A 23,694-nucleotide genomic window follows, 5' to 3' on the forward strand; every position below is an offset into this window, starting at 1 on the left:
TTGAAAATCCAATGTCAAGAATTGTCAGCTAGAGTATGAGGTGCCCCCCACAAAAAAAACCACATTAGCATGATCTGTACCCAACCAAAATGCCTGCAATATTGCCCTTTTGAAGTTAAACAAGATGGTCTATAATAAACTCCCTTCCAGCTCAGCCTCCCATGATTCTGCACATTTCATCTGAACTGAAGAGAGCACAGATGATACTGTTTAATACATTGAACGACTGACAGATGACTCATAGTTGAGCAAAAACTATTTGAGATGTAGTAAAGTACACTGGGGGACAGGACTGAGGTGGCCCAAGGTAAAAATATAGCCTGAGTGAGCTTAGCTATCTCCAAAGTGACTATCCTAAGAGATTAATGAATGTGATGCTGAAGAGACTAGAGAAACACACCAGCTGATGGGGGTATATGGTCAAGAGAGAACTGGGAGGAAAGCTACCATCTAATCTCCCATAATGTAACCTGTTTATCTGATTATCAAAAGAAAGAAAATTAATGGAATTACTTATTCTTATAAAGTCCATAAAAGAGAAACAGAAAGGAAAGACATGTTCCTTTTTATGTGGCACTGCACAAGGGGGGTTAGATATACCGTAGCTAATAGGAATGGATATTGTCATCACTGGAGGATGCATTTCTATAAGGCCGGACTATTCAATAGGATCACTATAGTATGCATTACACTGCCTCAAGAAATCTCTTTTCTCCACTCTTACACTCACTAAATAATCCTCTGGTTATTCAATCAATAACCAAAACTCTTGCTAATAAGAACAGGGTGCCCCAGGTTCAGTCCTCTTTTGAAGAAATGCCTGCATATCAGAACTGCCTGCGGAACTTAAGTCCCTGGAGATTCTAATTCAGTCAGTCTGGAGTGGGATCTTGGAAGCTAGTTTAAAAACCTCCGCAGGTGACGGATACCCATCCAGATGTGGAAACTATTGCCCTAGATGAGTGCCTGTCAGCTCTAAATGCACATGAGCATAATTAGAGTGGAGTGGAAAGTAAAACAAACACAAATAGCAAGCCAGGGATTCTCAGGCCTGGCAGCCAGGTGGAATCACCAGGGGAGCCTTTAAAACCACCTGTGCCCAGGTCCCAGTCCAACCCAACTAGGTAAGAATTTCTGAGAGAGGGAGTCACACATCAGCACTTTTTCAAATGTTCTCCTGGTGATTCCAGCATGTGGCCAGGGTTGACAATCACTACTTTAGACGAGGGGCCAGAGAGTACATATTTTAGGCTTTGTGGGTCAGCTCACACAGTCTGGCACAACTACTTACCTGCCATCCTAGCACAAGCAACCTCAGGCCATAGGCAAAGAAGAGGCTTGGCTGTGCTCCAACAAAACAGCAAGCTGAATTTGGCCCATGGGCAGTAGTTTGCCCAACACCTGCTCTACACAGAGGACACACATATTCTGGTTACTGGAGAGGTTTGTCCCTCGATGTAAATATTGGCATTTTAGATCACAGAACGCATAAAATAGTGTAAATATAAAATTCTTGGTACAGTGCTTGGCTGAGTGGGGGCTTGAAGAATAAGTCTCATTTGATTAGCTTGAGACAGTTCCCTGAACCAGGTCGATTCTAGCTGCACTGACAGAAGTAAGTTTCTGGACCTACGTGGCGTCCGATCATTCTTTAGGGACTGCTTTCTTGGGGACATGTTCCTAGGATATGATCAAGATGGGACCTAGAACAAATGGTTTCATTGCCAAACATCTAGGAAAAACAAATCAATCCTACACAAGCGTTCCCACTCGCGTAGAAGTGAGGAGTTCTTCTCAACTCATCTTATGAGGTCAGCATTATCCTGATGCAAAATGAGACAAAGAAATTACCAGAAAAGTAAAGTACTGTTTAAAAAAAAAGACAAGTAATGCAAACTAACTTTAACATTTTGTGATGGTCTCCACTTGGAGAGCTGTGTGATGGGATGGAAAAGGAAGTTTCTATAGGACAGAGAACAAGGGACAAGGAAAGAAGTATAGGACCCGGAGCTGGTTTGGCAACTGGAGATCAGCTGCCTGGGTCACTGTGTTGCTGGTCAAGCGGAGCATCTACAGGGACACAAAAGTTATTTAAGTTTCCGTTTGATGAGGCAACCTAGGCAGGGGCAGCTCCATCTTGGGCCTAGCAAGTTATTTCAACACTACAAACTAATATCCCTCTTGAACATAAGCAAACAGTTCACAACGAAATACCAACAAAGCAATCAATATGTAAAAAAGAGAATACATCTGACCAAGTGGGGTGTATCCAGATAATACAACACTGGCTCAGCATTTGAAAGTCACTTAAGGTAATGAACCATATTAACAGACTGAAGAAAAAAACTCCACATGATTGTATCAAAAGATGTAGAGAAAAATATTTAGCACAATTCAACATTCACTCATGATAAAAATTCTCAGGAAATGAGGATCAACCTGATAAAAGGCATCTACAAAAACCAATAAAAAAGAACAACCGATACAGCTAACACAGTATTTAATGGTAAGAATACTAGATGCTTTCTCTAAAACTAGGAATTAGGCAAGGATGTCCATTGATTTTATGTAAATTATACCTCAATAATCTTAAATTTATTTTATTTTTTATATCTTTATTGATTTCAGAGAGAGGAAAGGAGAGGGAGAGAGATAGAAACATCAATGATGAGAGAGTCATTGATCAAGCCCGCAACCCGGGTATGTGCCCTGACCGGGAATCAAATCCGGGTCGCCTGGATCCCAGGTCTACGCTCAGCCCCTGAGCCACACCCAGCCAGGCAATAACCTTAAATTTAAAAGACTACATTGGTGCTTTGAAGCCAGCGCTAATACATGCTTAAGGCCCTTGATAAAGGTACAGTTATCTAGCTTATGCTGGGAAAGACAGTTAGGTAGCTAATTGATAGCGATTTACATAGGCTAGCTTTCCTACCTGGTTTCACGGCCTAGACTATCTCAGTCAGATAACTAATCCAAAGTTCCTGTGTCTGGAAGTATTTTATCTCCTCCCTCTACACCAGGGGTTCTGAGTGTGGTCCTTGGATTAGCGGTATCATCATCATCAAGGACATGTTAGAAATGCACATTTTCACATTTGTCTCAAACCTCTAGAATCACAAACTCTGGGGATGGGGCCCTGCAATCTGTTTTTAAAGCTCTCCCGTGATTCTGATGCACAAGAAAATCTGAGAACCTCTGCTATACACTATATGAAGGACTTGTGGCATCTCGGCTTCACTTAGTGTGGGCCTGTGTTGAATCGAATTTTGCAAAGTATTAAAGCCACATCCAGCTTCTTGAGTTCAGTGAACCTAGAATTGTCTTGCCAAGGGCATCATATTGATATCATAAAAGCACATTCAAAATCTACTCCTTCACATGTTCCTGAAATTCTTGGAGATACAAATTGGCAAAGTCCCCAAATTCTTTCTATATGTCAGACTTCTTTGGATTTGGTCTCCAGGGGTGGCATGCTGCTGGGCTCTTAACACTAACCGTGTTTGGAAATAAAGAGTGTGGTGGCAAAAGGGGAGCTGGCTTTCTCTGGTAAACTTGACCCCCTCAGGTAAAAAAGTCTTTAGGAAGAAGCTGCCTCCTTTTGCAATCTACAATATTCCCACTTAATTCAATCTCAGGGTCCTGATCAGTGTTCCAGTTTTCATACATTGGATCTCGTAGGGCAGGGACTTCAGCAGCGGTGCTAATTCAGGAGACTCAGATTTGTTTTTGCAGAGTACTGTATCGGTAAGAAATGCCATTCTTTAGGCTTCTGTAGATTGGTTTGAGGATTTGAATTTACCTACTTGCCTTAAGGCAGGAGCCACCCCACCATTCTGACTTTTTCATATCCTGGTTGCTCAGAGCTTTGCTATGAGTTGGGCATGTGATTTCATGTGACCAGGTGGGAGAGGTGTTTTACAGTTGCCTGCCAGACAGCTAGCTTTCCTGCCTGGTTTCACAGCCTAGACTATCTCAGTCAGATAACTAATCCCGATTCCCACAATACTCTGAGGACGTGTTCCCTACAACACAAACTCTCAGGTGCCAATTACTTTATCACTCAGAAATCCTGACTGCAAGCACCAATTCAAACAAAACAGCTGGGAAAAAATGACACTGAATACTGACCGGACATTTAATTATAAGGAATTATTGTTAAGTTAGGTATGATAATAGTACTGTGGTTATGTTAGATTTATAAACTAAAATATTTGCACATAGAAATGTGTAACACCTGGAATTCCTTTCAAAATAATACTGAGGGGAAAGTGGGTGAAAAATGCAGATGAAATAAGATTGCCTGTGAGTAAATTCAGGGACCTAGAGGATGGGAAACATGAAATTATATTGTATTTTTCTACTTTTGGATGTTTGAAATTTTCTGTAATAAGAAGTTTAAACAGAACGTGCCCCTCTTTGTGCCTTTTCAGTTCCCTTTGTCTTCTCTTAAATTTTCATAATATAATGCCTGCTTGTACGCCACGGTGAGGAATGGAGCAAGGCTATGGCTGCCCTTGCCGGTCCTGATCTCTGACTTTCTCACATCATCAGGTGAAACATGAGTAGTATTAAGGTCAGCAGTGTTTCCCCTCCAGCTAACATAGCACTTCTTTGGCAACAACTTCTGTGGTAACTATGATTACAGTAACTACAATAACTAAGGTATCTCAAGCATATTCAGTATTCTGTGAAACACCATTAATTTTTAGCATTAATACCATTAATGCCAAAAGTTAAACTGAGCACTTTAACCCCAATGTAATTTCATTTTCAAATTGAAGGTCTTAAGTATTCATAAAAACAACTAGGTTTAAGGAATCAGAGAGTAATGACAGAAATGCATTGTAAAAAATTAAGAATCGATGAGTCCATAGGACATCTTAAAGAAAGAGAAGTGGGGGGAAACCTGGCTTTATAAGAACTTGCCAGACAATAAATGTAGAATAATGAAATATCACATTTTTTCAGCCCTATTCTGTCCCCAACCATGTTATAAATGATTTAAGCAAAGATTTTTTATGGACACTCAAACCTCTGGGTGAAAGGTTCTTGGGGAACAGGACATAACATAAGGTCTCAAATTATTTACTTCACAGATTACTTACTAATTACAAAAGGCAAAGAGGCAAACTGTACTTTAATAGAGAGCTCTGGTGGTCACTTATTGACCAAGTGATCACACTTAGCAACACCAATAAACAGGACACACCTGTGGATCCTGACGTGATGCAGTAAGAAGTCCATGTCACCGCCTTTGTAGACTTCTTGCCAAATATATGCATCCTGAATCTACTCATCTTCTCAGGAGGAAATTAGAAAAGATGCTAATTGGTGAGTCTACATGGTTATTTCAGTTGTTCTTTGTACTGTTCTTTCAGTTTTTCTCTAAATTTGAAATTTTTCAAAATAAAAAGTTGGTGAAATATATTGTGGTTTATTGTTTTGCAAAATTTCTATTTAATACAGAAGGAAAAAAAGAGGGGGGGAGTGGGTGGGCAGGTTAAGTATTGAGTTAAAATCAATCCATCTTTCCAAAAGTAAGGAAGCCTAGCCAAAGTTAAAGCAGAGTTCCACCTGGTCCTTCAATGACTCAAAGCTATATTCTCTACGTGACGGCTATTTCATCAGAGATGAAAAATAACAGCCCTTCCTGTTTCCACGAGGTCAAGAAGCTAAAAAGACAGAGTACAACTGACAAAGCATGTCTACTGGCTCCAGAAATAAATTCAAGATCTGGAAGCAAACCCTAAATTTTCAAAACTTGATTTTTTTGTCTTTAAAAGAAAAAACATTTTAAAGACTCTTCCATTTTTTTTCAACTGGGGAAAAAACACACAAAAAAAACCCTGCTGAAATTCTATTAAAAAATTAACAGTATGTTCTCATTCTTTAATATGATTTAAGGATCTATAATAGGACAAACTAAAAGTACAGACCCTTAATTAAGCATTTGTTGTACGCGAAGGAACCTGGATTTCAGCTTTGAAATCATGAACTAAACACGTCCAATGAAGGATCATGGCATTGACCCTTGGTTTTGCTTAATTGAAAGAGAAAGTCAAAATTCATACTTATATTTCATGTGTCTGAAAAAAAATTTACCAATTGCAGATTCCAGTGGAAGATTATACACTACAAGTTCCTTCCATTTTTCAAAGTAATCTATTTGTTCAGGCGATCATTCACATTCTTGAAAGTCTGCATTCAAAGGGATAACAAAATGCAGGAACACTGGGTCATGCTTGTGTGTACTTCTGGGATAGGTAACATCTACTGCAAAGGGTGAAACTAACGAAAATAAGCCTATCATTTGTATCTTACACAGATGGTAGGAGTGAAGAGGTGTTTTTAGTCCAAGAGCCACATGGTATGCCAAATAGTGCGACATCCCAAACACTTCAGACAATACACACACATTCTTTTATTCCCATACAGATTAAAAGGCTTAATTAATATAGAATTTGGTTGCACCTTCATTAGGTACGTTTCTATCTCTTTTATTGTGAATTTTATCACTTTAATGTTAAAAAAATGAATTTTAATCAGCCACCAACCTATAAACTTCCTCTTGAATACAAAAATTAGTATTTTATAAGCAAAACAGACAAGGAAAATAATAATTCAATAAAAATCATAGAATCTAAAAGGAAAAAAATGCCTAATTGAAGAGTTGGCACCTAGGCAAGTATTTCAGACTTGCAACTGACTCTTCAGAAAAAAAAAATACTCAATTCCCGTAGATTAGAAATTTTTCAAAAAAGTTGGTGAAAATATAAGGTGGTTTATGTTTTGCAAGATTTCTACATAATACAAACAACCAAATTATAAGGATAATCTAAGTCTTGAGTTAAAATCAATCCATCTCTCCAAAAGTAAGCCTTGCCGAAGTCAAAGCAGAAATCTATCTGGTTCCCCAATGACCCAAAACAAACACTGTAGAGTACAGACATTAAAAAGCATTAGTAAACTTCTCAGCACCGAGGTACACCAGAAGAATTAACTGATGCTAAAAGTTGTCACTAATACAAAAGCAAAAAGAAAGCAAGCATATAAATCAAAGGTTCTCAACCCTGGAGAGCTTTTTCAAAAGTACACTTCCTGAGACCTATTTCTGAATAGTCCTAGTGGAATTTCTGAGATATTATACCATGACATCAGTTTCTTCACAAGACTCTCAGGCGATTTTATGTGCACCTAGGGATGAGGATCGCTGGTAAGAGCAGAAAGAAGGTGAAAGAGAAAAAGGAGGGAGGAAGCAAAAAGACCTTCAGAAAGTAAACACCAATCATGATTCTTAATTTCTATTTAAAAGCATCAGCTTTTCCACTTACTGTCATTAATTTCACAGTACCCTCTACTGGTCAGTAAGTGTATCTACTATTCCTAGAACTAAGGGACATTTCCAACTTTATTTTGTTGAAAGCAAATATATCTAGAAACAATCAGTTAGTGAACCTTCATTTTTTCCTATATTTCCTCATAATTTAAGTGTAAAACAGGTTGGAAAACAGTGTTGCAGACGGTTTTAAACTTAATTCCAACAATCAGGAACAATTAAGATGTGTCATTTCGTTTATCTCAAGCTTTGCCAACACTGACACTACTGACATTTTGAACCAAATGACTCCTGGTGGCAGAGGGCAAACTCTGAGTGTAGAGTTATGTAATATTCAGTAGTAATTTTTTTTAAGATACAGAGGGCTATTTCAATATAAATTAGGAGTATCTTACATTATCTTCCTTTAGTGCTTTCAATTCTTTACATGACCATTAAGTCTATGTCCTATATGTTGTAGGATGCTTAGCAGCATCCCTGGCCTCTACCTACTACGTGCCAGTAGCAGTTCCATCTAAAACTTTGACAACCAAAAATATCTTCTAAACATTTTCAAATGTCTCCAGCCCCTGGAGGGGGGGGCAATATTGCCTTCACTTACAAATTGATGACTTATTCAATAAACATGTTTCTGGGGACATAAGAATGCACAAGAATGTGAGGTACGTAACATCTCATTGTGGTTTTGATTTGTATTTCTCTAATTAGTGACACTGAACATCTTTTCATGTGCCCACTGGCCATCTGTATCTTCCTTGGAAGAATGTCTATTCAGATACTATGTCCATTTTTCAATTGGGTCATTCGTTTTGAGTTGTATAAGTTATTTATATGCTTTGGATATTAACCCCTCATCAAAAAGATATAAAAACTTGATAATTAAAATGTTTTTTAATTAGTGAAAGGATATCCTTTCACTAAATTTCAAAATCTTTAATTTTTATATACCAGGTTCATAAAGAATACCTTATAAGAAAGAACCACCATAATGAAGATTTCTTTTAAAATAAGTTATAATGTAATTTGTTCACGGAAACATAGTATTTATGTATACTTGAATGTTCTGATCTTTTAATTTAAACATCTTGTGATATATAAATCTATGCAGTACAACACTGACATCTGCTGGTTGCTTTAATTTTTCACTTTAAAAATAAGACTAAAATAAAAACTAGTGAACTTATACTTTTCAACGTGAAAGAATCAAAGAATAGCTATAATTCCAAAATAGCTTCAATAGCAAATACTATTCTTATGAGTACTAATGGACTATATTGAAACAAGGTAAATTATAAGTATCTGATTATGTATTTAATTTGTGTTATTACTGAAATGAATTATAGATGTTTACTCTGAAAGAGGATATGAAGACTACAGACTCAAATACTAATAATGGTTATTCAATATTCAATTTATGGAATACCTAGAAAATAGCTTCAACTGGAACCTGTTGTCGGTTTTATAATATTCATTAGCAACAATTTTTAAAGACATAGAAGGCTACTGTTTCAATATAAATCAGTAATTTTAAAATCATCTCTAATGCTTTCAACTGTCAAATGATGATACTATGTAGGCAACAATTCTCATGTGTCAGTACTTTTAATGTTGTATACATAAAATTATAGTAAAAAGATGATTATAAACGAGATGTAGTCCCTCCATTTCCATGGTCAGCTCACTGCATTACAATAAACCAAGTTTATATTCCACCATCAAGTGTGGTTCTCCCATTAGTTCACTTTGTGATGGGTCTGAAAACAAACAGAAACACATATTAAAGATGCTCAAAACAAGATAAATTCAATGATTCCATTCACATAAAAATCTAGAACAAGCAAAACTAATTAATCTCAAGGGACAAGAAAACAGACCAGTGGTTGCCTGGGGCCAAGGGTGGGGGGACTGAATGCAAAAAAAAAAAAAACCAAGGAATATTTTTGGCTTCCCAGATGCCTCTAGGAACAAGCTCTAATTAAGAGATGAGGCAATCTCTTAATCTAAATTGCAAAAACATTTTATTTCTATTGTTTTGTGCTCTGTTGCATTCACAAACACAACACACAAGCGTAAATCAGAATTCTAGAACAAAAAAATCCTAACAATCTTCATCTCTTGTTTTTATGGATCAGTCAGATAAAAATTTTAACTGTGATAATAGATGTGAAAGAGCTTTTAAAATTAATAGCAAGAGTAAGGTTCCTAGAGACAAATAAAGCCTATTTTCTTTTTTGCGTCCTACTCAACATTAGACTGGAAACAGAATAAAAACCCCAAAACTATATAATCAGTTGGTAAAAATAAATGTCCATTCACATTAAAATAATGATTACCAAGAGTTACTGATCAATTTGGATGTTCCTCACTGGGTCTCCTAAGAGACTGGAGGTTATGCAGACTGTATCAGTTCAGCAATCTAATCTATACTCTCCACACTTGTCACTCAACAAAGTAGCCTTAGCAACAACTGATACTGCTACAATTACTAATAAACTGCTAGGTATATAAGAGATATTCAAAATCTAAACTTAAATGTCTGCACATGAGTAGAATAAGCAAAGATGTTTACTATAGCCCTGTTTTGTGTTAATAAGTGAGAAAAATGCAAGCACCCATCAACAAATGTACTGATGTACCACGTATACTGTGAGATACAGTATTACACCAATGTGTTTTTAACACTAAACAATGCCAAATATCTTCTGACTACAAGTTTGTCTAAAGACAGACAGGAGGACATACACTAGCAACAGCAGGTAACCAGAGAATGAGGGAGAGAAATGGGTCTGGGGATAATCATGGAGGACCTGAATTTGGGCTACATTGTCTTAAATTTTTAAACAAATATCATATTCATTTAGATAACAATTTCTTTTAAACTCTGTTTTAAGCTTTTGCCTTTAATAAAATATACACTTGTTAAATATGCACTTGGTATGCCTGAGAAGACAGCATACCAAGTAAGAAAAGTACTGGCATGTGGTTCCAGCACCTGCTCTGCCAGGAGCTCACTGAGAGACTATGGGGCAGGACTGAGCCTCTGACTCACTCTGCTACTCGTCTTAAAGTGAGGGTCTGCAGTGAACGGAAGGTTCCTTTCAGCATTAAGGAAGAGACCATTTTTTACTTTACTATTGCCCTCCTCACATGCCCCTTCCCTTCCTTGTAAAATGTAGACTGTTCTTGGCAAAGCACTTCACAGACGAGTGACCAATACCCTCATTATCTCCAACACGTCACAAAACATAAACTGGAGAAACATACAGATTTCCACTGTATATTTTCCAGGGTTTAACAGTCCTCATGGAGTTCAGATTAACGAACCACTCCCTCATTACAGACATAAAATGTCCTCCTGGGTCAGATGATGAGAAGAATGTGATGAGCAAGAGCTTGCAACACTTCCTAGGGATCAAGCACTTCTTGAGGCACTGGGGACACAAGAGCTAAGGAGATAAAGGCCCCAGCTCTCACAAGGTGTGTATTTAAGTTGAAACAAGAAATAAGAAAGAAAAAAAATAGCAGATAATTGCTATGCAAAGAATTAAAGTGAGGTGACAGAGTGACTGAGGACTACTTTAGACTGGGTAGTCAAGGAAGGCCTGTGAAGCAGTGCCATTTTAACTGGGACCTGAAAATGGGGGGCGGAGGAGAATATTCTAAGCAGAAGGAATAGCAAAGGCACAGCCCCTAGGGTGAAGCCATAAACTACCCATACATTATGTAGTCACAGTTCCCACAAAGAGGAAATTACCCAAAGTGCCATGCAGTGGTCTCATCCTGACAAAAATCACCTACCTAATCACGGGATCTTTCCAGCTCATATCTACCTTACAGACACGCAAGGAATGAATATAAAAGAATGTCCAAAAGAGAGTAAGCTTTTAAAATGTGAAATTGTATCACATTACTGATTAAAACCATTCAACAGCTTTCCACTGCATTCTGAATAAATTTCTACAAAGCTCTGGCTCCTCCTAGCTTTTCAAGCTCACCTTATTCCACTCTCCACTTTTCTCAAAACACTCCAGCCACATGGGCTTTCTTAACACATTCATACATGTGCTGGGAGACAATTGTCTATGGGTCTCTCAAGATTCTTAAGTCTTGGATGCAGATGCACTGCATGCCTTTGTTCTAACCCTTTTCAAGGCCATTTCTAAATGTAAACAGCCTCAGAAGATAGAGATATGTCTTCCCTGGAGCACAATACAAGCAGGCTAACTGCCTATTATAAGATTCAGGTGTCCTGACCTGGGGTGAGGTTCCTCTTCCTGTAACAAAATATGCGGTATATACAGGTGTCATCTGACACCTTCTTCCTGCCTTGTGGGAACTGGGGCTCGGGACACCAAGAGAAAAGCTGATACTCTGGCTACTGCTATTGCTGTGATAAATTGCCTTTTGTCTCTAAGAGTCTTGCCTTCTGCCAATATCCACGAAACCATAACAGACTAACTTGTTAGCTTGTAAGTAGGATAAGCATCTTAAGCCCTTCAGAGTACTTCAGCTGTTCTCAGGCAGGAGACCCCCAACATAACTGCTTCCCCCTGAAATATTCTCCCCTCTACTTTTAGATCAAACAACTTTTAGGAATCAACTTATGTGTCATATTCCCAGAGGTGCCTGCCTCTTCTACCCAAAAACAAACTCTATTCCTATCCCTTCTATTCCTAGAATGTAATCACAATTTATAACAGTTTGTGTTTTATCTGTTTAATGTTCACCTCCTCCATAAGAACACAGATGTTGGTTTTTTCAACACTGTCTATTCAGAGCCTAGCCAAGAGCCTGACACATAATAAACATTTGACTGAATAAATGCTCAGTAAATTCCTCTCCCTTTCTTTACACAGAATCACAGCTGATTTTTAAATGAATGCATTTTATAGCTACTTAAAAGATAAGAATATACAGACTTGAACAGTCACCTTACTAATTTTAAATGGGGACTAAGTTTAATGTCCAAGCTTAGGAATTCCAGGTTTTCCTGCCCTCACAAAGCTCCCTCAGGGAAGATGCTCAAAGAGGAGGCTCGCTAGACTTCTGTTGTGTCCACACCATTTCCTTACCGGACATCAGCAGCCAAGCAAAACTAATATAATTTAATCCTGTTGGGTTTTGTGTTTCTCCCAAACTGCTGAGGCATAATGAGTAGAGGCAATACTGGACAGAATTATATTTGTTTACCTTCCTCAGAACCAGAAAAATTAGAGGATGCTATTATTATTAATAGAGGATGCATGTGTTGTTTTTACTTAAAAGTTATGTATCTTGTACATAATACAATTAATTATCCAGGGAATTTTGTTAAAGATGACAGAGTCTTCTTTCCTACACACCATCTATAGAAGCACAGAAAATATCTGGGGGGGATATTCTTTAAAGAAAACTTCTATTTTTTTAGTTGTTTTAAAAACTAGTCATATCCCACAAACACTGTGAATACTGAAACAACAATTCTTGTTTAAATTACCTTAAGTATATTGTATTGGATTCACATATCAGACTTTATCCTCAGGAGAGGAAATGAATGATATGACTATAACCTCAGAACTCCACAAAAAATTTTCACTTTTAAAACCAGTTAAAAAACAGTTATCACCATTAAATTGTATCTAAGTGCTGTAGATAACACAACTGAATCCAATCAACAGTCAGCCTCATGAGGACAAGGATGCTGTGGGTTTTGTTCGCTGCTGTTGCCTTGCACATTACTGGGGTTCCAGAAAAGGTTGCTGAATGACACTTACCATTAAGAATATCTTCAAACCCAATAGTCTCATCATTACCCCTCAAAATATCAAGTGAAAGGTTTGAGCTTGGAAGAAATGGAAGACGCTGAACCTTTGGGAAAAGTATGAAAGGGCAAAATTAGAACAAAAACAAGGAGGGAAAGTTTAATTTCATGTTCTTTATTCTTTATTTATAAAATCCACAAAATTAAATGTCAATTTAACCAGTGGAGAGGAAAAAAAAGTTCATATTTTAGACCCAAACCAAGTTTTTAAAAATTCCTCAAAACTTACTCAAAATACGTAGACACCAAAAGTGTACTTTTATTAACACTTAATAATCCTATCAGGTTCACACACATTTGGGGGCTTTGCTTCTGTTCAGGAAAAGCACAGTATATAACATCTGATGAAATGTAAAACCTCAGAGCCTAGCACTATATCTAGTTTCTAATAAATGTGGGACAAATTCATAAAGAAATTCCAACTCAGTGAGAGCATTATTCTACTCAGCAAACTGATTACTTCACTCTGTATGTAGTTTTGTATTGCTCATAGTACAACGCTAAGTCACAACCCTTTCAAACAGTAGTGGTAATTGGAAATGAAGATGAAACTCATTTGTGGGGCCTTTAAAAAACACATCATTTTGAAAGAGTGTTATGTACTTTTTTCAAATATTAAGTAAGTACACACCACAGACTGGTACCTAAGTATAGTGGAGAAAGCACGGGTGTGGAGTCAGAGAGATCTGGATTCCAATTATGATTCTAATTACTTCCCAATCCTTGGGCTTTAAGTTACCTCATCTGTCTCACCCTCAGTTTCTTCACTTGTGAAATAGGATTACACCACCTCTCCCTCTCAAACTTGTAGTATGGTGTGGTGTAAAGTATGTATATAGTATAGTCACTGGCACATAGTTGGTACTCAACAAACTTTAATGTAGCCAAAACAAATTTTCAATTTTTTCTGTTAATTGTCTAGTAGTTATAATTTCAATCAATGCAGACAATTTTGGATATTGCTGAAAGAATACCAAAAAAGCAATAGGTGGTCAGTGACTAAATGATACTAGTGTTTTAAAATAATCATAACTTTAGAATCAAAGGAGGCACTTAAGATTTTTTCCACCAAAGAATTGTATTCAGACTAAAAATATTTTTAATTACTAATGGCCTATAGAGTTATTTAAATCTTTGTGGCATGGAAAAATTTCTCTAGGTTGTCAAGACTGGAAAAACAAACAAACTGCGGGAGGATAAAGATAGAAGAGAAAGAAACAGAAATGGAACCTGTAAATTAAACCAGACAGTAGGGGGATGGTAGGTACAGTTTGACCAGAGATACCGTCCTGTGAAAGCATCCAAAGCAGGGATGAGCAGACAGTGGATATATATCCTGACGAGCAAGAACTACAACACAAGGATCAGGAAAAAAGGGCCAGAATTCTGGACAAAGATTTTTTTGGATTAAATGGGATTAAAAGCGTAGGCCCAAAATATGAGCAATATGTAGCTGGAATCTGTAAGAGCATAAAAAGAAAAGCTAACAATTTTGTGCAAAAGTATGTATTGCATTTAATCTGCAGAACGATCCCAATAACCCTACACTGTTCTCACTGCTAATTCCATTTTGCATTAAAATCAAACACACGATCTGAGGCTCAGAAAGGTTTCTAACATATTTAAGTTCTTAAGACTAGTAGGTGGTGGAGTCAAGATTCACATCCAGGTTATTCTGATGTAAAGCCATGCATGCTGTTTTAAAGCTTTATCCCTGGAAAAAATTCTAAAACAGCTTCCAGAATGACTCAGTAATGGCATTAATAGAATCGATTGAAAAAGACACAATTTTGGCCAGGTGAGAGAAAGGAATTCACAGTAGAAGGAAAAACATGTGCAAAGGCCAAAAGGAGAGAGAACAAAATTAGTCAGGACACTACAAGTAGCTGAGGAGATGATGGAGCATGGTGGAGAGCAAGAAAGCAATTCATGACCAGAGCCATGTTAAGGAGGCGAGTTTACTTTGAGGGCAAAGAAGGGAATGACATGATCAAATTTGTGTTTCACAAAGATTATTCTGGCTAGAGTGTGTACAATGGAATGGCTGGCAGGAGGGGTGGATGTTGCAGTAATCCAGATGAAGCACTGTCGGGGTCAGAACCAATGTAGTTGCAATGGTAAAAGAGGTAATTGACTGGATGTTGGAGGGTGGGAGTGGGGGATAAGATGCTAGGTGAGATAACCAAGGCTAATGTTCCATTTTCTACCTTAGGAAAAACTTGGTTCGTACATGATAAGGAGTATGTGAGAAACAACGTGTTATTTGGTACTTGAGTGAAATTTGAAGTGCCTGTGGGCATCCCAATTAGAGAAACCTATAGGTTTACAGCTCAGTGATACCTAAAGTCATAGGAACAGATAGGAAACAAGAGGACAAGGAGAGGACCAGAAATGGGTACTAACAAAACTAGTATTTCAGAGAACTGACGAAACCAAAAGGAAGCTACACAGCAAACCTGGAAATAAGGTTTCAGAGAGGATAGGAACACCAGGAAAGTGCAGTGTCCTAAAAGCCAAGGGAAAAAGGCAGCCGCCACTAGTGTTACACACCACAGGGAGATCAGCAAAATGAGGGCATAACAACGTCCACTGTTCAGGAACAATTTCGGTGGTGTGACGAGAGCCAGAGAACCATGGATTGAGTGAATAGGAGGTAAAGAAATATATGTAGCAATGTAGGGCAATGTAGGCAACTTTTTTAAGAAGCTCAGCTTACAAAAGCATATTCAGAGAGAAGTTGCTATAAAGGGATGAGACTGATACAATGTTTCTTTGCTTTAAAGGACAGAGGTTCACATATATGTAAAAGCTGCTGAGTTCCAGCAAGTAGAGAGAGATTGAAGATATCAGCTATAGAAAGGATCCATGAAAAGGGAGCCAGAACACAGGTGGGGGACACTTCTTACATTCTTGGAAGGCATTTCTGAAGATCTTACTCCTGAGCAACAGGTACACTCAGGTATTTACAAACTGCCTACTTGATAGCTTCACTTGGATAGTCCTACAGGCATCTCAAATTCAATGAAACCCTCCAAAAGAAAAAACATGAAAGTGGATGCAGGTAAGTTTTCAGACACTGAGCCCATAATTTGAAGCAGTTTTCCATTTAATGGCTTCTTTTTTCTCTATAAAATAGGAATCGAGGTCATGCCCTAAAAGGGGGAAAGTAGAATAGGTTGTAGGGGAGGTCAGGTTTGTACAGCTATTATTAAAATAGAAGAGTCATTCCAATCGGTATCAACACACATGGGATGCACACATAACTGACACACATACACTTACCTGTTGCACTGCCTTGAATTCCATTTGCAATTTTAGAGGAGCAAACAGACCCTGGATGTTTCTCAGTGTAGAAAAATTCATTTTATCTTGGTTGAGCTGGAACTACAAAAGACAGCAATGTAATTTTATTTTTACTTATTTTTAATCCTCACCCATGTTTTTTTTTAGAGGAGGGAGGAAGAGAGAGGGCAGGAAAGAGAAACATCGATGTGAGAAACATAGATCGGTTGCCTCCTGTATACGCCCCGACGTAAGTATGTGCTTCAACCTAGGTATGTGCTCAAAACTGAACCAATATTCCATATCTAATAACCAAATTAATACTTACAAAAATGGAGGGGATAATCTCCCCTGATTTGAACTCCATCTTATTATTAATAAAGTCCAAGACTGCATTAACTGTTCTTTTCAGTAGCTAACAAAATCCGCTGGCTTATAATAACCATACAGTCAATTAAAATCAAGTTTTATTATCAAGACAGGTTTACCCCATCTAAATGTGTATAGTTCATCTTTTGAACCCAAACGCAAAACTTCACATTCTCCTGTGTAAATGGTTTTTTAACTTTTGGCTTAGTCCTTTGACCTATTTTCTCATCTGTGATGTAGTTCGCTTATTCATTAAAATGAGCTATCCTTACCAGCTTTTACTTCCATAAATCCAATTTACATGCTTTCCTTGGTTAGCCTCATCTGTGAAAAACACTTAAGCTTCCTCTAACTTCTGAGCATGAAATCAGAATGCACTTAAACTAAGAGCCATTTTATTTTCTCATCTAATTTGAAATTCAATTTCACCACCATATTATTTGTTCTACTCTTTCTTATACAAAGATCCTTCCCCTTGCAAGAGAGGAAAAAAAAATGGAGGAGGTCAGCTTTCTGGGTAACGGTGCACCATCTTCCTCAAGTAACAGCTCTTTCTTCTTGCTCTAAAAGTGTAATTAAAAGCCCTCTACACTGTCTAAAGAACATCTGTACAGGCTATACACTCTTTGATAATGATCTTTCCCCATCTATTTACCTGGAGAACATCGGTCTAAAACTACTCAAATGTCCCCTCCTCAGTAAAGCCTTCCACAATCCCTAAGCACAGGTGGTTGCGCCATCCTTGGTTCTCTAAGCATCTTATGATGCCCCTATCCACTGCTTGTCCTCCCATTAAATTTTCAGTCCCTTAAGGCTGGGGGTTATGTCATATTCATCTGTGTACATACTGTGCCTAGTATGTGGATATGTCCTTTTGTAACTTGGAGAAGCAAGGCCTGAGAAAGAGGTCAAGGCTAGAGATAGGGATTTGGAGGTCTACATCAAACAATAGCAGGAGAAAAATATAAAAGAAAATGGGATTATAAAATGAAAAAAAATCAATGAGAGGAATGGAGAGGTGGACTAACCTTTAGAAATATCCATAAAAAGATAGACATTAATGTTTAGAAAGGGAACTTTAGAGAAGCAGTATAAGGATAATTCAAAGCCTACTCTACAAAAATATTGAAAATAAGGCTTCATACTCTTCGTGGTCAATTGCTCCACACCAGAACTGTCTCAATAAATGTAACCACAAACATATTATTGAAAGCATTTTTCTACTAGAGGACAAAAATAAATATACTGTTAACATACTTACATTTTTTTCTGATAATTCAAGAGGATGACTGGGCAAAAGTTCATTTTTCACACAAGAAAAACTGAAAATAAACATTTAAAAGAGAGATCACATTATCACTCAATACTTAAAGCTCAAAATCACAACTATCAAAGGAATAACTACAATGGAATGGCACGAGGGGAGTTTTTTGGGGATGGTGAAACTTCTGTATCTGACAGGAAATGATACATGTATTAAAATTCATATAACTACCCACCAAAAGGGGAAAAAAGTCAAATTTTAAAAAGTCAAATTTACTATATGCTAATTGTTTTAAAATGCATCTAATATAGATACTTGTGGTCAAGACTGCAATTCACTAGAGAGACGCCTCTAAAAAATGGTGTTAAATGATGCCTGATATCTAGAAGAAATTTCATAAAGCATGTTTTTTACTATTATTCTGATGACATGCTTTTGTGTTATATAAAATACCTAAGTCTCTTCTGCTCAGGTCAAATGTGTATTAAATATTTAATGTATCTTTAATAACACACATCAAACAACATGTACGACATTTACTGAACACCTCCTACATAGAAAGTACTATGTTAAGTGATACACAGCTAGAACCAGACCACTGGTTTTTATTACACCTGATATATAAAGATGAATATCTTATTGTCCAAAACAGGATTTGAGAGATAAAAGAAACCTTAGAAATCACACAATAATAATTTACTGAATGTAAGTGGAATTTGAAAATGGTCCTGCTCATGGAGATCTTAGTCTAACCAGCAAGAAAAAGGAGCATTTATGTGAAAAAATAAAGACGTAACAAACTATCAGGATTTGGTTACTGGCTACCTTATGAATTTGATTATACTATAAATCAAACTGTATCTCCAATTTCAAAGGCTATATACTCAATCTTTCACTACAAAATAGAAAGACAGTAATGAGGCATTCTGTCTGTCCCCAGACACCACTAAAATGCCATTCTATTATAGTACAAACTAAACACCTTAAAATTAGATGTAAAATTCAAAACACAAAATGTTCATGATGGGGAAGACATTATTCTTATTTGATTAAGCAGAAAAGCAACCTACCAAGAAAAAGAACTAGTACCAGAAATTGAGACCTAGACATACAGAAACATAAAAGAAACTGAGAGGACTACAACTGTGTGCTAAAGCTAGAAAAGAAAGAGAATAGCAGCTAACACTGAGTGCTTACTATTGTCAGGCACTGTTCTAAGTATTTTTCATGTACTACTAACTCATTTATTCCTCAAAAAAGCATATACACTATTAATAGCCCTATTTCACAGATGAGGACAATGAGACTTAGAACAATTAAGTAACTTGCCCAAAGGCATACATCTAATAAATAGCAAATCCAGGGTCAAAATCCAGGAATACGGAATCAAGTCCATGCTCTTAACTGCTATGTTCTAGAGTTTCCTCCCATAAAGTGAATCAGTCTAATAGTTAATAAAATGGCCCTCCAAGTTATCAATAGCAAAATAAAGAATCCTATCAAATCATGCTACTGGGTAATGTCTCCTAGGAGGATGCCCTAACCTGGGAACCTACTACGCTGATAAGGCACTTCTTTGGCTATAGAAAATATCTAAGCCCTCACTCCCCTCCTCCCCCGGTCTAAGGTATATTACTTGCTAACTCCCAAACTAAATATATATTTAGGGCCTAACAAAATATTTATTTATTTATTTATTAAATATATCTTTACTGATTTCAGAGAGAGGAAGGGAGAGGGAGAGATATAGAGATAGAAACATCAATGATGAGAGAGTCGTAATTGATCAGCTGCCTCCTGCACGTCCCCAACTGGGGATGGAGCCTGCAACCTGGGCATGTGCCCTGACCAGGAATCGAACTGCAATCTCCTGGAGACTAGGTTGATGCTCCACTGCTGAGCCACACCCAGCCGGGCAAAATATTTAAAGAATATCATGAAAAATAATTTCCAGGAACAGTTTATTATAAAAAAGTCAAAGTCACAACTCCCACATATACCCTTTCCGAAGAAGATCATGACTTTCAAAAGGTCCACTTGCTGACAGCTCAGTAACTGGAATACTGTCCTTTAGCTGAGATCCAAGTCCTCTGGTATTCTACAATACAAATAAAGAACACTATTAAATACAAAAAATTCAAAACACCGCTACTGAACTTCTAAGTAAAAATCACGGTTTAAGCACTAGAGAGAAAAAAGTAAGGTCTCTGTCCTCAAAGATCCCATTCTAGACAATCACAATGAGCCTTACTTAGCGTTATGTTAGAGTGACACACATGGTACAGTGAATATCAAATCTGTGGGTAGGAAGGAATCATTTCTGAATGCTGTCAGATCAAAAGGCATTCGGGAAAAAAAGAACATGGCTAAAGGTATAAGAATATAAATGATCATGTGAGAAAGTCAGAATTAAAGGCTGATGAAATGAAAAGGCTTAAAGGTGCAAAAAAGTTCAGTTTTATTACGAAATTGACAGAGAGCCTCTGTCAATTATAACATAGCATAATCAGATTTACTTCCAATGGACAGATTCCTCCCTTAGGTTGGATGATGAGGACAGAATCTTGGGTAACACCATTCCTTCAGGACAAGGAAGAAGTATAAGAAAATGGGATTAACAATGAACAGAACAGCTAGAATAGAGTGGTAACAGAAGCTTAAAAAGGGGGGAGGGATTTCAGAAAGTGGCTTTTATAAGAGGTACTACTTATGAAAAATAAATATATCTAGTCAGGGTAGTGTCAAACAAAAACAAAGACAGACTCAGTGCATTTGGTTCTGGTAAATAGTCACCCCATGCATTTATACAATAATACATTTAATCATCAAATATTTATTATGCATCTACTATATGGCAGGTACTCTGCTAGATGCCAAAGATGCATGTCTACTTTCCAGGGCTTAGTCTGGTGAAGATAAATGAGACAAGCAAATACATGTAAAACACAAGACGCTGACTTTAAATCACTAGTTGCTCAAGTTCAATATCCCCACAATTCTGAATAAAAATGTAAAACAGCTAGAGGTAGTTTGGCATCACTCTTATACTGTTCTAGGAGAAACTATTCTGAGAAATCCAGCCTTTAATTAATTTCTAAAGTCATTCGTATATTTTATTTGGTTAGGTACCTTATCCTGTCCAGGGCTTCTTCAACCAACCACCCTAGTCCAGGATCTCATACCTGGATAACTTCTTACACAACACTCTACTGGGTCTTACTGCCTACACACACTTCCATTTTCCACTTCTGCATATCAAGGTTTTCCTAAACATACAATCTCCCCCACAAACACTGTTTAAAAACCTTTCACTGATTCATCAATGTCTTGTCTGAAGAATAAAGTCCAAGGTGCTTAGCCTGGAACTCAAGAACCTGCACAAGAGATTTCAGCTCCCTCACACAGAATCATGGGGTAAATCAGGAAAAGGATCTGGAATCTAGTGTGGACTGTCACTAACCCACTATGTGACTGTAATCAACCCATTCAACCTCTCTGGTCCTGTTTACTCATCTTTCCAGGTACCTTCCCAAACGTACATCCTTTTCTGCATGAACAGTCTCCTCCTCCCAGGCTGCTTCACTGTAAAGTGACAGAGGAAAAGTTTCTTCCATGCACAAAGAAAGAGGGGATTCTGATCTCTGTGTTTTACTGAAACCATCTTCCCAATTACTTTCTGTAAAATATCAGGATTAGTACTTGATATTTCTAATACCACTAGTTACAGTTGAGGGTGTTTATAAAACCTCTTTACAATGATCAGCAGTTTTCTAGATCCGGACGGCCTAGGAGAAGTACTGGTATCAGAGGCTGGTGATTCAGGAGTCCTCCCCCAAAATTACAATTTTAAAGTTAAAAAGAGAGAAAGAGAAAGGAGACAGAGGATGGAGGAGATGCACTAACAATGCTGACAAACGTTAAGTAGCAACTGTGTTTTTTTTCCACTCCAGCATCTGGCAAACAAGTTCCCAAAACCGTTGTAGAGTAAAGTTAAGTGATAAAAATGAGACCTATTGTTGTGGGTTTGTTATGAAGTCAGTTCCAAGGGTCAGGGGTGGGCGAGGAGTTTGGGGATCTTGGGCTCCCAAAGGTTTCCCCTTAGGGGAAGGGCAGGCGGCAACGCCACACCACAGAGGTTGCACTTTCGATATGTCCTTACCAACTCCGTGCCAACTACAAGGACGGGGTCGGGGTCTGCTAGGGGGGAAAGAGGACACAAATCGAAAGAAGAGAAGGGGATGGAAAAGGATGAAGCCGAAGCGCTGGCCGCGGGACCAGCACCGGAGCGCGGCCCGAGTGGCAGCCGCGAACCCCCGACCCCATGACTCGACATATCCTGGCGCCTGAGGCCGGTCTCATCCTCCCACCAAAGACGCCGCTACAGGAGACCGGCTGGGAGGCGGTGGCCTGGTCCCCCCAGGCCACGGTCCCGAATACGCCGGGAACTCGGGTCGACGGGGGGTTCACTCACCATCTTCAGCTCACTCTGCGAAGAGCCCCTCAACCCGTTACCGTCAGCTAGCCCCGCCGCTCACTTCCGTTTCCGGGGCTGCTCCCCCCACATCCGCCGGAAGTGCGTCCGTCCGGCGAGGAAGGAAGGAGGGCGCGGGGCGCCGGGAGGGAGCAGCGCTGGGCCGGGGCTCCCACGCCTGCAGTCCCGGGGGACCGGGGAGCAAGGGCGCCGTAAGGGTGTGGGCTGAGAGCAGGGCGGGCCCGGACGAGCTGTGCCCCGAGAGGGAAGACGCGGACCTCCGCTCTGGTAGTAACAAACATCCAGCGGTCGTACATCTGACGTGTTGCGATGTGCTTCAGGGGATGCATCGCCTTATTTAATACAAGATCTCTTGGATAGATACTATATTTTTCATAAGGGTAAACGAGGCATAGGTGGGGTGAGTGATTGGCCTGCAGTCGTTCAGCCAGTAAGGCAAAACTGGACCACAAGGCATACTAAGTTTTTTTTAAATCATATATTGAAGGCCTGCTAGTGTTCAGGACCCTGTGGTGAGGCTAAGAAAGTAAACGAACCAGGCCGATGTGGTTCCTGGGCTAGAGGAGAGGAGGGACTGTTGGGGATCGGAAGGGTGAAAACTAAGTGTGATAATTACTGTCATATATAGGACTCTCACTTTATAGTTACAGTTGTAACTGCTTAACATGAACTATTTCCTTTAATCCTTTCAGTAATCTTTTGAAGTAGGTACTACTGTCACCTCAGTTTTACAGGTGAGGAAAGCAAGACAGAAAAGGGGTTAAAAAAATATGCCCAAGGAGACCTGACCAGTGTGGCTCAGTTGATATGAGTGTAGTTCTGTATATCACAGGTTCAGCTCCCAGTCAGGGCACATACCTAGGTTGTGAGTTCCATCCCTGGCTCCAGGGAAGACCTGTGCTGGAGGCAACTCATTAATGTTTCTCTCTCTCTCTCCCACCCCTCCCCCTCTCTCTAAAAATCAAAGAAAATGTCCTTGGGTGAGGATTAAGTGTATATGTATACATATCCAGGGACCCAAAATCCATTGTCATAATACTGTATTGTATTGCCTAACAAATATACTGTGATAAGATGGACTTAGGCTCTGTCCTCATATGATGGAGCTAACTTAAAGAAGGAATCCTCAGGCTGATAGCCAAAGGACA

The 23,694-nt window shown here is 38.5% G+C and overlaps 1 protein-coding gene across 1 annotated transcript; it reads right to left on the reverse strand.

The window, feature by feature from the left end:
* Window positions 1-8,922: 8,922 nt before the first annotated feature.
* On the reverse strand, window positions 8,923-22,875 carry POMP (proteasome maturation protein). Its single transcript, XM_087813749.1, has 7 exons — window positions 22,590-22,875; window positions 22,214-22,251; window positions 20,055-20,152; window positions 18,052-18,112; window positions 16,422-16,523; window positions 13,093-13,186; window positions 8,923-9,093 (listed from the first exon to the last, which is right to left on the reverse strand). Exons 1-7 carry the CDS (start codon window positions 22,873-22,875, stop codon window positions 9,026-9,028), a joined length of 747 nt encoding a protein of 248 aa, XP_087669875.1. The 3' UTR covers window positions 8,923-9,025.
* Between the last annotated feature and the right edge of the window lie 819 nt (window positions 22,876-23,694).

This window comes from Miniopterus natalensis, chromosome 2 (assembly GCF_054644295.1).
Source record: "Miniopterus natalensis isolate mMinNat1 chromosome 2, mMinNat1.hap1, whole genome shotgun sequence".
Taxonomy (NCBI): Eukaryota; Metazoa; Chordata; class Mammalia; order Chiroptera; family Miniopteridae; genus Miniopterus; species Miniopterus natalensis.

Coding starts and splice junctions, on each gene's coding strand:
- POMP (XM_087813749.1), bottom strand. CDS start 22,875: ATGCATCCCCTGAAGCACATCGCAACACGTCAGATGTACGACCGCTGG. Junction 22,252..22,589: donor GAGCAGCCCCGGAAACGGAA/GTGAGCGGCGGG, acceptor TTTCCCCCCTAG/CAGACCCCGACCCCGTCCTT. Junction 13,187..16,421: donor AATTCAAGGCAGTGCAACAG/GTAAGTGTATGT, acceptor CTTTTCCCAAAG/GTTCAGCGTCTTCCATTTCT.